We start from the raw sequence: 14,267 nt of genomic DNA on the forward strand, positions 1-14,267 counted from the left end.
CCTCTAATGAACTGGTCCATTTTATTATTATATTTATATATATATATATAAAAATATATAGTATTTACTTGTGGAGCTGCCTGCCTATGCTTTAATCTCAAGATGCCTTCTCAATTTGGTAGGCACTTGTAGTTCCCTCCATCTTCCAACAGTGCTCATTTTATTAGTCTTCAGATAAATACAAATTAAAGTCCCAATGAGACAACTTTATACCTGCAAAAATGGCTAAAATTTAAAAGACCAACAATACACAGTGCTAGTAAAAAATGTTGAGCAAGTAGAACTCTTTGTTGCTGGTGTAACTGTAAATTGGTTAAATAACTTTAGAAAGCTCCCTGGCAGCATCTACTAAACTTCTAGACCTGTACTGAACATGTGCACAATTTGTTATGTATTTCTTGGAAAGCCTACTCCATCTGGGAAAGCATACGTACTCCCAAAAAACAACTACAAGAATGTTCATGGCAACATGTTTCTTATATAGTCAAAAGCTAGACACTACTCAAAATGAACAATAAAAGGATTAGATAAGTAATATAGTCACATAGTGGGATAATAGACAGCAACAGTCCCCTACCTTTTGGCAACAGGGACCAGTTTCATGGATCTGCAGGGGGAGGTGGGTGTGGGGGTTTAGGATGGTCCAAGCACATTGCATTTATTATGTGCTTCATGTCTAATCTTATGCCACCTCTGATCTGAGAGCAGGCACTGATCTATGGCCCAGAGGTTGGGGACCCCAGCTCTACATCAACGAAAATGAACAGACTATAGTTGCATGCAATAGCATGGATGGGTCTCATAAACATACTGTTGAGAAAAAGAAGCCAGACACAAAAAAATAAATTCTATTTGTTCCTTTTTTGTAAAATTCAAAAAACAGGCAAAACTCATCCATGTTGTTAGCAGTCAAGGATGTTTAATGATAATCTTTGGAGGAAGAAAAGGGAGAAACACTGATTGGGAGGTGACACAAGGGGATTTTTTGGATGCTGGTAATGAATGGTCCATTTCTTGACCTAGGTGCTAATGATATGGATTTCTTTTTGTGTTAATTCATGTATGTTTCAAGCTATTTGTATATGCGTTATTCTTTGATCGGAAGTTTCCACTTTCCAGAGTGCGTGAATGTCGCTCAGTTGTGTCCGACTCTTTGTGACCCCATCAACTACAGTCCATCGAATTCTCCAGGCCAGAATACTGGAGTATTCCTTCTCCAGAGGATCTTCCCAACCCAGGGATCAAACCCAGGTCTCCCGCATTGTGGGCAGATTCTTTACCAGCTAAGCCACAAGAGAAACCCAAGAATACTGGAGTGGGTAGCCTATCCCTTCTCCAGCAGATCTTCCTGACCCAGGAATCAAACCAGGGTCTCCTGCATTGAAGGTGGATTCTTTTACCAACTGAGCTATGAGGGAAGCCCTAAAAGTTTCCACAGCAGCTCCTAAAGCCCAGTCTACCTCAAGGCTTCCTCTGGTACCCATGGCTGGTAGCTCTAAGTAGTGGTGGTAGAATAGGGGGGGTGGCAGGATAAATGGATATATCTTTCATGCTAAATGACACTGGTCCTGAGAATAGCCTCTGCTGGCCTTCAGGCTGTATGCTTTTTACCCTGGCACCAGTAGCTATCCAGCCGTCACTCAGGCCCATGCCTGGGACCAGGAAAGTCTTAGATCCTGTGTGTAGCAGAGCATGGTCTGTGGTGCTAATGCCATGGAAGGAAGGGACGGGGGAATGGGGTAGAGGAGTGTGTTGGTTCTTTCCCAGTTACTGAAACAGTACCCAAAGCTATTAAGCATTACTCTCTTATCTAATACACAAAATCACTATAGTATCTAGAACCAAAAGGAGCAATAAACAAATACTAAACTGGAGTTAGAAAGAGAAAGCCCTTGCTGTACATCTGAAACTAACACAACATTGTAAAACAACTGTACTGCGATTTAAAAAAGAAAAGAAGCATAGGACCCTAATAATGGAACTGCTTTTCAAGTCTTCATGAATGATTATGTCTACAACTATGACTCTCTATCAGTTTGTGGTATTAGAAAAAGACAGCCTGTAAACCTGAAGCACGAAAGTGCTAGGCTTTCAGAATGCTTCCAGGGAATCTCTGGGTAAATAAGAGAAATAAAATTGGCATTTACTAAAGCCATTGAAGGTTATATGACCACATACTGGGTTTTCTCTCCCTGCTCTCAGCACTGACTTATAACAAGATAAGGGATTAAAAGTTCTGGAAGTGATCAATTGCACAGTATTGTGACAATGTCACTGATTTGTGGACTGAAGATAGTTAACATGTTAAGTTTCATGTTAGGTACAGTTTACCACAATTCTAAAAAAAATCACACACACACAAAAGACATGGGATTAGAGGTTAGGAGGTTATTAACATGGAATCTCTTTAATATTTCTAAATAAACTAAAGAACTGCTTTGAAAGCTGCCTGTCTTCTTGTACTTATCTATAAAAACAAGATAAATAAGTTTTTATCTATCTTGTCTGTTTTTAATTTTCCCAGCATCATATCCTGTAAATTTATGAGCTAATCTTTTTTTTAAATTATCAACATGTAGTGTTAATAAAATATTTACACTTACTTGACATTTGAACATATTGTTTTCATACCAAAAATCATTTGGTTTTGATTTTTAATCCTTTCACCATCTCTGGAATTCTGAATGTTAGTGTACTTTATCCTCTGTTGTCATTTCAGTAATCCAAAGAGTTGACAGTTTGATTTGTCATTCTCATAAAGTTGACATTAATACATTAATCTTGCAATCTTTATTCAAGTTGTATATAAGGCAAGGGAAATCTTGTTTATTGGAGGCCTTTTTAATAGTTATGTATGCCGTTTTTAATTTTTACACTTAACGTTACTCAGCAAAAGCTTGCATTATCACTGAAGAAGGCTTATTTAAAAAAAAAAAGAAAAGATTAGTAGATGAGCTAGTTGTTTTCACTATCTAGGCCTTTTCTTCTCAAACCCCAAAGAACTGAATTGTTTCATGTTTGAAATATATGTCTTATCTCTCCACCAGTGTTTCTGAGTCTTAGAAATTTGCTGTGAACTTATGAAATTCACATGCTTGTATTCTTTCTCTCCCCATTTCTTTTTTCTTCTCCTCCCCCGACCCTGCCTCACCCACCCAAATCATCCTGTTTCTCCTTTCCATACCCCTGAAGCTACCCTGGCCTTTTAGTTGTACCTCAAGCTGTACAGGACAGTAGTTTACCAAGGGTAGCCCGCTGCTATCGACACAATCGCCTGCCTGTTGTATGTTGGAGAAACTCAAGAAGCAGTACCCTGCTCCTCCGATCTGGAGGATTCCATGGAAAGGGAGTGGTTGGCCTTTTTAAGTCTCAGAACTCCCCTCAGGCAGGTAAGCAACTCTCCACAGCACTATTCTGATCCTTCCACTTCTGGGTATTCCAAAAATTAAGGAAGTAAAGTCCAGGAATGCTAGTTGTGCCCTTTCCATCAAGCCTCTCACATGTGAACTTTTCCAGTGCGCTGTGTATAGTCTGTTCAGTTAAGAACTGGAGTTGACGATGTGGGGCTCCGCCTTGAATTTGACATCTTGCTTAATATGTCTGTCTATATTTGAATTTTAATAGAAATTAACATAGTAAAGTCTTTGGTTCTAGCTGTTTTCATTTCAGCAAACCAGAGTATCCACAAATGGAAACAGATATAATAATTGTTTTCTTTTGGGGGGGAAGTATTCAGATATATTTACTAGCTTCAGAAGTAAATAGGTATTCTGTTCTATGTGATATAGGATATCCTGTCTCATTCCTACATGTCACGCACACACACACATACAAGTCAGCAACCTAAAGACCAAAATCCTGGTTTTGGAGCACTCAAACGGAAAGGTTTTTAGGAAGCTAGAGGCTGGTCAGTGTAAGAAAAAATGCACACTAAGCGCGGCCCCCTTTTTCTGAGGACACTTCTGAGCACTGGGTTTGAGGTCTGAAGTTAGTCAGAAGCTACATTTTGCTAACCTTTCTCATAACCTCTAGCTTAAAACAGATGCTCAAAAAATTTAACCAAGGACCACTAAGACACCAGATTCAACTTAGGAATGACTTCCCTCTTTGGAAATGAGCAAACTCAAGTTCAGTGGTTCAGTAGGTAGAACCATGTGCTTTTTGATATGTCTTCTTTATTCTCATCCATTCCTTCCTGAAAGTTCAAAGTTGGCCAGCATGTCTTTGATCATTCAGTTGACTTGAGGACATTATACACACAATGCTATATTATTGGCTTCCCTCATGACTCAGACAGTGAAAAATCAGCCTGCAATGCAAGAGACCAAGGTTTGATCCCTGAGTCATGAAGATCCCCTGGAGAAGGGAATGGCAACCCACTCCAATATTTCTTGCCTAGAGAATCCCAAGGACAGAGGAGCCTGGTGGGCTATATTGTTGTTGTTATTCCGCTTGGCATGGAATCTCAACATATATATATTGAAGGCAGTCGGCTTTTAACTTTTTCTGTCCTAAGGAATCTTCTCAAGCTACATAAGGGGATGATAGAACATAACATATGTAGATTACATAAAGTGAGTGAATCATCTCAGGAGCATTATTATGAGCATATCACTGAGCTTTTAGTTGGAAAACTTGAAATTGTCTTATTCCACTCATTTCTGATTTTTCAGTATAATATAAATTTATTGTTTTTCACACTTTTTGAACTCACACATTTACTCACATTTTAATATCTTTGAAATGGGAATGTGACCTACAGTTCATGTGATCAGAAAGAATTGTGTCTTGGCTTAAATGGCAGTTTTTAAATTCTCATTAAATAAAATAGTAGTGCATCTTATAATTAATGGCATTTTAGAGTTTATAAAATGATGGCACTTTAAAGTTGATAAAATATAAGATAGTAATGCTAATTATTTATTTCCTAGTCATGTTGTAAGAAAACTTGTTATTATCTGTTGTTCTTCTAGTCAGTCCCCTCCCAATACCACTTTAGAGTACCTGGGCCATTTTCAGTGATTCTGTTTTATTCCATGCAAGCCAGGCTCAGACTCCCTCCAACCAGAATTGCTCTCACTGTTGTTTCCATCTGTGCATACTTTTTGATCCTGTTTTAGAAGGACCAGGGGATTGAGCAGTAGCTGCTCCTATGTCCTCATCTTCCTCCACTCTTCCCAGAACAACCCTCTACAAGTTCACGTCCCCTGTTAGGCCAGTGTGAGAGAATTGGAATACAGTTACTGGTATTGGGAAGTCTCACTTCTGCTCATTCTGGGATGCTGAGGGAACCCACTCCATCCTCTGCTCCCGAACAGAGGCATGGGTCATCATGGAAATGTTGTCTTTTGTAAATCTTTGAGTTGGTTGGATAGTGAAAAACTATACCTCCACTTGGGAGGACAGCTGTGTGCTGGCTTTCCAGGCCTGGGCTCTTTCAGGAGGATGAGGAGGCAGCCTGGAAGTATATGTGGTGAAACCATTATCATCGGAGGATTAGCTATTTAAGTTTGGAGTTTTAAGTGGGGCTGGTTTCTATATTTGAGTGTGGTAACTTGAAGACCATATATAGAAGGAATAAGCATATGTATATAGAGTGAACCTGTTTTATTAATATAGAGATGGTTTTACTTAATATCTTTTCCTTTTACAGCTCCTACCTCCTCTTTAGAATCTTCCAGTAGCATAGAACAAGAAAAGTACTTGCAAGCATTACTGAGTGCAGTTTCTGTCCATCAGAAACTCAGTGGCAATAACCCTCTTACTGTCAGGCCAGCACTTGCTCTGTCTCCAGGTAAGATTTGATATAATGCATTTCTTTTTGACAGCTATGAAAGGTCATATTCATTCCTAGGGTTAGCCTCTTTAGTTATTTGCATTGTTCCGTCAACACGACCCCTTAATGTTTTACCTTATGGTCTGTAACTTTAGCTTTTATCAGGGTACCACTATAAATTTCTAGTAAATAGTAACCAAATTTAGAGATTCGGTTATTTCCTTTTAAAAAGAGTAGTAAGAGAGGTGGTAGGAAAGACAAAGTCATGTGAGTTTTGTTTTTTTTTTTTCCTGAAATCTGTTTTACACAGTTTAAAATATCAGTATTAGAGTTGACTGTGTAAGTTGAACATGTTTATTGAATGTTTATTAAAATCATCATGTATAAGTTTGAAATTCCTGAAGTTTCTGTGGCCTTTTATGACTTGCAGTACAGTTTGTTTTCACTAGATTTGGATGAAGCCATTAAGACTTGTACTAATATTCTGTTTCAGTTATCATGTGATGGAACCCCAAAGGGTTCATGTAGAGGTAACCCTAATGTGTTAGACACAGGAGCATGTGACTTGAGAAGCTGGTCTCCTTGGCTTAATCAGCTATTTGAATTAGCTCAACATAAGCAGAAAGTGGCTTTTCTTGTAAAGTAACACCATGCATGCCTTGCTTCATTTATCATTCAGTTCTCTGATTGCACTTGCCAAACCTAACTCTGTATAATCTTGCAGACGTGTGTATCTCTGAGGAAATAGTAACAGTGCCTTGTTATCTCTATTAAGCTTTGGGTACTTAAAAAGTACAATGTTTGGCAGCAATTAGACATGCTACACATGAAGATAACTTTTTGTCATTTGAGTAATGTTAACCCCAACGACATGGTTTTTGTTCTTCTTTTTGGCTGACTTTAGGGACTGAAAGGAGGACTTCAAGAATGTCCACTGTGCTTAAGCAGGTAGTGCCAGGACATTTGGATGTAAACCCATCCAATAGCTTTGCTCGAGGAGGTTAGTAAGACTGATTTTATAACTGAGCCCTGATACAACTTTAAAAGCAGAAAATTTTTTTCTAGATAGTGATACTTTAAATCAACTAATGATTAAATTTGTTTTTAATCACCCTTTCTAAATGAATGATCAAATGTATTACTACCGTGGTGACAGATGAGTTTAGCCTCATGGAACAAGAGGTATAATAATTGCTGAAATCTTACATACTGATGAGTTTGGGAGCACTGGATGGGGAGGGGAACGTGGAGCATGTTGAAATGGTGACTCGGCCCTGGCAGCAGTCCACGATGCTTCAAGTATGCAGGGTAGAAAAGCTGAGCACAGAAGCATAAACAGCTAGGGCATTGTGAGCCCAGACTCGAAGGCTGTGCCTCCAATGCCGGTTATTTTTACTCTTGTTCTCGGAAGTGCTAGGTTGAGGAATAAGAGACAATAGTTCAGGATCGACATAAAGACTATTTTACAAAATTCACTTGTTTCCCTTTTGAAAACCAAGATTACTGTGCACATCTCCTGGCAATCATACTGATTCTTTAGATAGATACTTTTTTTTCCTTCTTCATCAAAACTTTCTGTGATTGCAGAGTTTCCTAAGAGCTTTCACCCTTCTTCGGTATTCTTCCTAATCAGGCCTTAACATCATTGTATTAGTTTCTTGGGCTACTGTGACAAAATGCCACTGTGTGGCTTCAAAAGCCATTGTACGGAAGCCAGGCGTTCAGAGTTAAGATGTTATCAGGTTTGGCTTCTTCCGAGGGCCATGAGGAGTAGTCTGTTCTGTGCCTTTCCCCTAGCTTCTGATGGTTTGCTGGCAATTTTTGGCATCCCTTGGCTTGTAGAAGCATCAGCCAGATCTCTGCCTTCATCTTTACGTGACATCCCTGTGCACCTGTCTCCAAATTTCCCCTTTTATAAAGACACCAATCACACTGAATTAGGGGCCCACCCCACTGAAGTGTGACCTCATCTTAACTAATTACGTCTGCAGTGACCCTATTTCTAAATGGGGTCGCATTTTCTGAGGTGCTAGGGGTTAGGACGGCTTCAGCAATATGTGAACCGTGAACTTCCAGGTGTTCAAGCTGGTTTTAGAAAAGGCAGAGGAACCAGAGATCAAATTGCCAACATCTGCTGGATCATCAAAAAAGCAAGATAGTTCCAGAAAAATATCTATTTCTGCTTTATTGACAAGCCAAAGCCTTTGACTGTGTGGATCACAATAAACTGTGGAAAATTCTGAAAGAGATGGGAATACCAGACTACCTGACCTGCCTCTTGAGAAACCTGTATGCAGGTCAGGAAGCAACAGTTAGAATTGGACATGGTACAACAGACTGGTTCCAAATAGGAAAAGGAGTACGTCAAGGCTATATATTGTCACCCTGCATATTTAACTTCTATGCAGAGTACATCATGAGAAACACGGGGCTGGAAGAAGCACAAGCTGGAATCAAGATTGCTGGGAGAAATATCAATAACCTCAGATATGCAGATGACACTACCCTTATGGCAGAAAGTGAAGAGGTACTAAAAAGCCTCTTGATGAAAGTGAAAGAGGAGAGTGAAAAAGTTGGCTTAAAGCTCAACATTCAGAAAACTAAGATCATGGCATCCAGTCCCATCACTTCATGGGAAATAGATGGGGAAACAGTGAAAACAGTGTCAGACTATTTTGGGGGCTCCAAAATCACTGCAGATGGTGAGTGCAGCCATGAAATTAAAGGACACTTACTCCTTGGAAGGAAAGTTATGACCAACCTAGATAGCATATTGAAAAGCAGAGATATTACTTTGCCAACAAAGGTCCATCTAGTCAAGGCTATGGTTTTTCCAGTGGTCATGTATGGATGTGAGAGTTGGACTGTGAAGAAAGCTGAGCACCGAAGAATCAATGCTTTTGAACTGTGGTGTTGGAGAAGACTCTTGAGAGTCTCCCTTGGACTGCAAGGAGATCTAACCAGTCCATCCTAAAGGATATCAGTCCTGGGTGTTCATTGGAAGGACTGATGCTGAGGCTGAAACTCCAATACTTTGGCCACCTCATGCGAAGAGTTGACTCATTGGAAAAGACGCTGAAGCTGGGAGGGATTGTGGGCAGGAGGAGAAGGGGACAACAGAGGATGAGATAGCTGGATGGCATCACCAACTCGATGCACATGAGTTTGGGTGAACTCCGGGAGTTGGTGATGGACAGGGAGGCCTGGCATGCTGAGATTCATGGGGTCACAAATAGTCAGACAGACTGAGCGACTGAACTGAGGGGTTAGGATGACAACAGAAGAATTTTGATGGGGTGGGAGGCACACAGTTTGACCCATAACAGTTATATGTAGCTTTTTCCTGAACTTTTAAATATTTGTTGTTTTAAAGTCTAAGATACAATCTTCAGTCTTCTCCTCATTTCTTTCTTGGTGAGTTTTAACTAAAAGATAGTACAGTGTATTTCTCCTAAGGTTTCTGGTATTTCTGTTGCCAGGAACTGGTGTCAGGATTTGGTTAGAAGTTGCAGTTCTCGTTATTTCTTCATTTGCCATCTGAAACCTTATATTAGCAGGCATGTCAGCACCTTTTCCCTTAACTTTTAGTAGAATGCGACTTCTTGGTTTATCTAGTTGAAACCCTCCCATCCCCATCCTACTCTTGATTTCTGTCTTCATTTTTCTGGGCTCCAAAATCACTACAGATGGTGACTGCAGCCATGAAATTAAAAGACACTTACTCCTTGGAAGGAAAGTTATGACCAACCTAGATAGCATATTCAAAAGCAGAGACATTACTTTGCCAACAAAGGTTCGTCTAGTCAAGGCTATGGTTTTTCCTGTGGTCATGTATGGATGTGAGAGTTGGACTGTGAAGAAGGCTGAGCGCCGAAGAATTGATGCTTTTGAACTGTGGTGTTGGAGAAGACTCTTGAGAGTCCCTTGGACTGCAAGGAGATCCAACCAGTCCATTCTGAAAGAGATCAGCCCTGGGATTTCTTTGGAAGGAATGATGCTAAAGCTGAAACTCCAGTACTTTGGCCACCTCATGCGGAGAGTTGACTCCCTGGAAAAGACTCTGATGCTGGGAGGGATTGGGGGCAAGAGGAGAAGGGGACGACAGAGGATGAGATGGCTGGATGGCATCACTGACTCGATGGACGTGAGTCTGAGTGAACTCCGGGAGTTGGTGATGGACAGGGAGGCCTGGCGTGCTGTGATTCATGGGGTCGCAAAGAGTCGGACACGACTGAGCAACTGCTCTGATCTGATCTGATCTGATCTGAAACTTCATCAACAACAAACACATTATCTATTCCTCCACTTGGCCAGGTGACCTATATTATAAATTTAGGTATGAAACTGTCTCAGTTTCTGTGTTGGTACCTGAGGCTCAAGGATGTTCACCAATATGTTTCAACTACAGTATCTTTTCTTTTTTTATATTGGCCTCAGACTCATGGCTTTTTTTATGCAAGGGAATCCCCACTAGTGGTTACATTCTAATCTTGTGTCCTTTCTTTTCTATTCTCAAATGTACCTGGAAAGCTGTATTTACATCTTAGGGTTAAACTCTATTTAATTTGTTTGGGACTCTTTCTATGCATAATGAGGCCATAATTATTATTCATGATCCCCTTCCCAAATATTTTCTCCTAAAAATTACTGTAAACTTGGTGTGTTTCCTTATGACAAGATTTTTTGCTCCTAAGCAGGTCCATCTCTTAATTCTTTCCCAAAGCCTCCACATCTCGCAAGGTCCCAGTGATTAACTGGAAGATGAAATGTGGCCACTTCCTGACACCTTAAACTTCTGTGTCCCTCGAGCTGCTTTCCTTTGCCTCTTCTGATAGCATCATCCCTCCTCATACAGAGCAGCAAGAATGGACTGGGGCAAGCTTGGGAAATCTCAGAAGATTCCCTGTTAACATGAACATGGCAGGTGGACTCACACTCAGATTGGCCAGGGCATGACTACATGTAGACACTTGCATGCCTTGCCGTTAGTTCATTTCCTTGTTCCCATCCTCAAGTATAGAGTCTTCATTTTTCCAGAGAGCTAGGTACCACTTCACCAGCAGTTCCTCATTTACCCTGTGTGGAAAGAACCTCCTATCTTGGAATCTCCCTACCAACCTTCTCCTTTTTTCTATTCTATTTTCTCTGTTTTTCCATTCCTTTTCATTGTCATGGAATCTTAGTTCCTGCTTTCCTTCTTACGCTCTCTCCACTGTGCCTCTGACCTACCCTGATGAATGAGGGTTTAGACTGACCTCCACCTTCTCCTTCACCCTTTTGCAGTCAGGGTGGTCACTTAGCATTGAGCATGCATGTTGAAGAGTTCCTAAGACGGGAGAAGCAACCTTTTTGCTTCTTAACTGCAGAAACCAGTTAAGAAACGATGAAGATGTGAATAGATAACATTGCTTTTCATTTAAAATGACAGTAGGTTTTGTGCCCTGTGAGCAAAATGCAGATATTTGCAACTTGGATAAATTATCTTGTGTAGAAAAATGCCATGAGAAAATCCGCCTCTTAAATATAAAAATCAAATAGCTGGGTGTATTTGAGAAGTAGCCACATGGAGGAAAATTTTTAAGTTTTTCCTCCTTTACATTTCCACAGCCCTTTAAGTTCCTCAGCAAGATTATTTTATCCTTAAAATAACCTTCAGGACAGATGTTTCAAGAGACTTTGAGAGATGACATGACCTAGCCAAGATCACTTAGCAAATAAGAGCAGAACTGGGACTAAGATTAGTTCAGTCCATTTCAGTGCAGCATTCCCTGAATGTAACTTATACGTCATGCATTTTGCTAGGCATAAGGTTACTTTGATAAATATAGTACGCTGTCCCTACATCCAACCCTAGCATCTCTTTTCCTTCTTTCCTTGCTTTGTTCTGAACAGAGTAGAGAGAATAATACCATTGCTCAAGAAACTCACACTCTGAACAACACTTCATTCCCATGGGTGGGATGAACTAGATGACTTCTTCCCTGAAGCAATCTCTTTATCCAGACTCTTCTGGACAGATCCAGGGCCACATGGTTGCTTAGGTAACAAGACACTAAGAGTTCAGTTCAGTTACATTCAGACTCAAACTGCGGTCCTAACACTTAATGTATGATAGTAAGCAACTTAGGAAACCTCTTCATTTTCAGTGTCCTCATCTGTAAAATGGAGATAATAATTAATATTTTCGCTTTCAAGTGGTTATAAGGAAAGAATGAAATATATGTAAAGCGCTTAACTTAGTAACTGGCTCATTATTAATAGGAGCTCAGTGAATGTCAGTTCCATTATTATTATTGAAGTTATTGTCATTATCGTTGCTTCATACTCCACTGAAATGGGAGGGAAGTCTATATTTGAATGTAAATTGCCTTAAGTCTGGTTGCTCCTCACTGGCAAAAGGCAAGCAGATAAAGGAAATGTGCCTTCAGCCTAGACCAATAACTTTGAAATTTTTTTGATCACGACTTACGGATATAAAATGTATTTCTTACCATATGTATACATATACCTTTGTATATGTATGCAAAATGTATATAGACTATAATGAAAGTTTCACAAAACAATATTCATCTATATACCACAAGCAGCGCACATACCTTTTTTCTGTTCTAATCTGTTTCACTTCTTTAAAAATACAGTTTGACCTTCTAAAATCATTTCACAAACCACTAAGGAGGACTCTGCAGTTTGGAAACACACACCTCCAGGTTGGTGTTAACATGCTCAGGACACGTATTTGACACCTGAAAATCCCTTAGGACGATAAGTGGGCCTCACCAGCAGTGAAGCAGTGTCACACCTTTGGGTGACACGACCGCCACGTGGACTGCAGTTGTCTAAGCCCCACGCTGGCCCCATGGCAGTGCAGGCTGTTTTCTCATTGCTGACTTTCTGCTCAGCGATAAATACATGGCAGTTTTTCATTAATGAGGCTCTGTTTGAGAAAATACTTCATTATTTTACAATTTAATACCCCTTTTATTCTTTCAGGGCAAATAACTGAGTTCAGGATATAGTAGAAAACCACAACAGCTCACATGTATCAATTTTCAAAAAGAAAGTAATCAGCAAATGTTTGCAGTACCTACATTTCAGGCTCTCGGCGTGGAGATAAGACTATTTGTGGGGAATTCCCTGACAGTCCAGTGGCTGGGACTCTGTGCTTCCAATGCTGAGAGCCCAGGTTCAATCCCTGATTGGGGAACTAAGATCCCGCAAGACGCATGGCACAGCCAGCAACAGCAAAGACTAAATGTGATTAGGTCTCTGCCCTTTGTAACACACAATCAGTAAAATAAGATGTGCAAATAATCACAGTGTGCTATGGGATCAGAGTTCAAATAGAACTCTCTACGACTCTAGGGACAGTCAGGAATGGTTTTCAAAGTTTACATTGTTCCTGGATCTTAAGGAATAAGGACTTTGTCAGGCAAAGAAATGGGAGAGGTCATTCTAGGCTGAGGGACTAGCGTAAGAAAATGATATATTTAGAGAACAATATCTCAAAATCAGGGACCCAAGCACTCAGGCGTCACTGTAAGCAAGCATTTACTGATCTGTATTTCAGTACAAAAGCTCAGAGCCTTGACAGAAAGGAGACTGGTAGGCTCCTGTCTGGGAGCCCTGTGCCTTTTTCAGCTCTTTGTTCTGTCTTGTAGTAGCATTTTCTGTGTACCATCAGCCAGCACCTCTGCAGCCTGAGCTTTCTGACTTCTTCTGGCTACTGAAAGCATCAGTGCCCTTCGTTTCCTGTTTCCAAAGGAGTGAGGCAGAAATGAAAGATCATGTCTGATGACTTTTATCAAATTATGTCATATTTTATGCAGTTTTGAAATAGATAGCTTAATTATCCTGCCATTGATGTTTTCAATCCTTAATAAGAACAGAATCCTTTTCCTTAAGTGACTTGAGCAGTTCTTTTGCTCAGGAAAGAATGTAACTGTGACTGACTTCTCACCGTGTTTGTTATTACCAGGTTAAGTTTGCCACAGTCACAAAGCACTTTCTGTCAGAAAAAAAAATTACTCAAATTACAAAAGTATTATCTTTGATACTACCTGTCATTTTGGTGCAAGTAGGGATTTTAGGAGAAGCCATTACGTCAGCCATCACAAGCTATATTTTTTGTGGCATTGGGTATTGTCACAGGATAAGTTTTTGCTGTGCATAACTATCGGCTTATGGAAAATAAATGGAATTTCCAAGTGAAAAGAGAAAAAAGAAGATAGTGTGGCAATGCTTACTGCTCTACTGCGAAAACATGCCCTTTGTTATTCCAAATGGTTGGTAGAGCTTCATTCCTGATATGATGCCCTTGCTCAAAGAATAAACGTGTTATATAGCAAATCTTATTTGCAAATCAGTCAGCCTCATTAAGTACCAGGACCAATGTATTCCTAACATTCACCCCCTCCCCAAATTCCTTAATTTTATTATAAAAATTTGTTTCTCACCAAGGGACAACCTCTCAAAGCTTATTCCATTTGGTATA

General features: G+C 40.0%; 1 protein-coding gene across 7 annotated transcripts in view; it reads left to right on the forward strand.

The window, feature by feature from the left end:
- The window catches only part of SBF2 (SET binding factor 2), a 499,142-nt gene that overhangs the window by 440,961 nt on the left and 43,914 nt on the right, over window positions 1–14,267 (forward strand). For 4 of the 7 annotated variants that reach the window (XM_086340089.1, XM_086340087.1, XM_086340093.1 and 1 more), the window contains exons 27-29: window positions 3,193–3,389; window positions 5,654–5,794; window positions 6,681–6,776. In XM_086340089.1, the coding sequence (XP_086196215.1) occupies window positions 3,193–3,389; window positions 5,654–5,794; window positions 6,681–6,776 (434 nt within the window). The remainder of the gene's footprint in view (window positions 1–3,192; window positions 3,390–5,653; window positions 5,795–6,680; window positions 6,777–14,267) is intronic. The other 3 variants (XM_086340088.1, XM_086340094.1, XM_086340091.1) reach the window with 1 other exon arrangement.

This window comes from Bos grunniens, chromosome 15 (genome assembly GCF_055505025.1).
Source record: "Bos grunniens cultivar Pamir isolate PY7600 chromosome 15, Bosgru_T2T1.0, whole genome shotgun sequence".
NCBI lineage: Eukaryota > Metazoa > Chordata > Mammalia > Artiodactyla > Bovidae > Bos > Bos grunniens.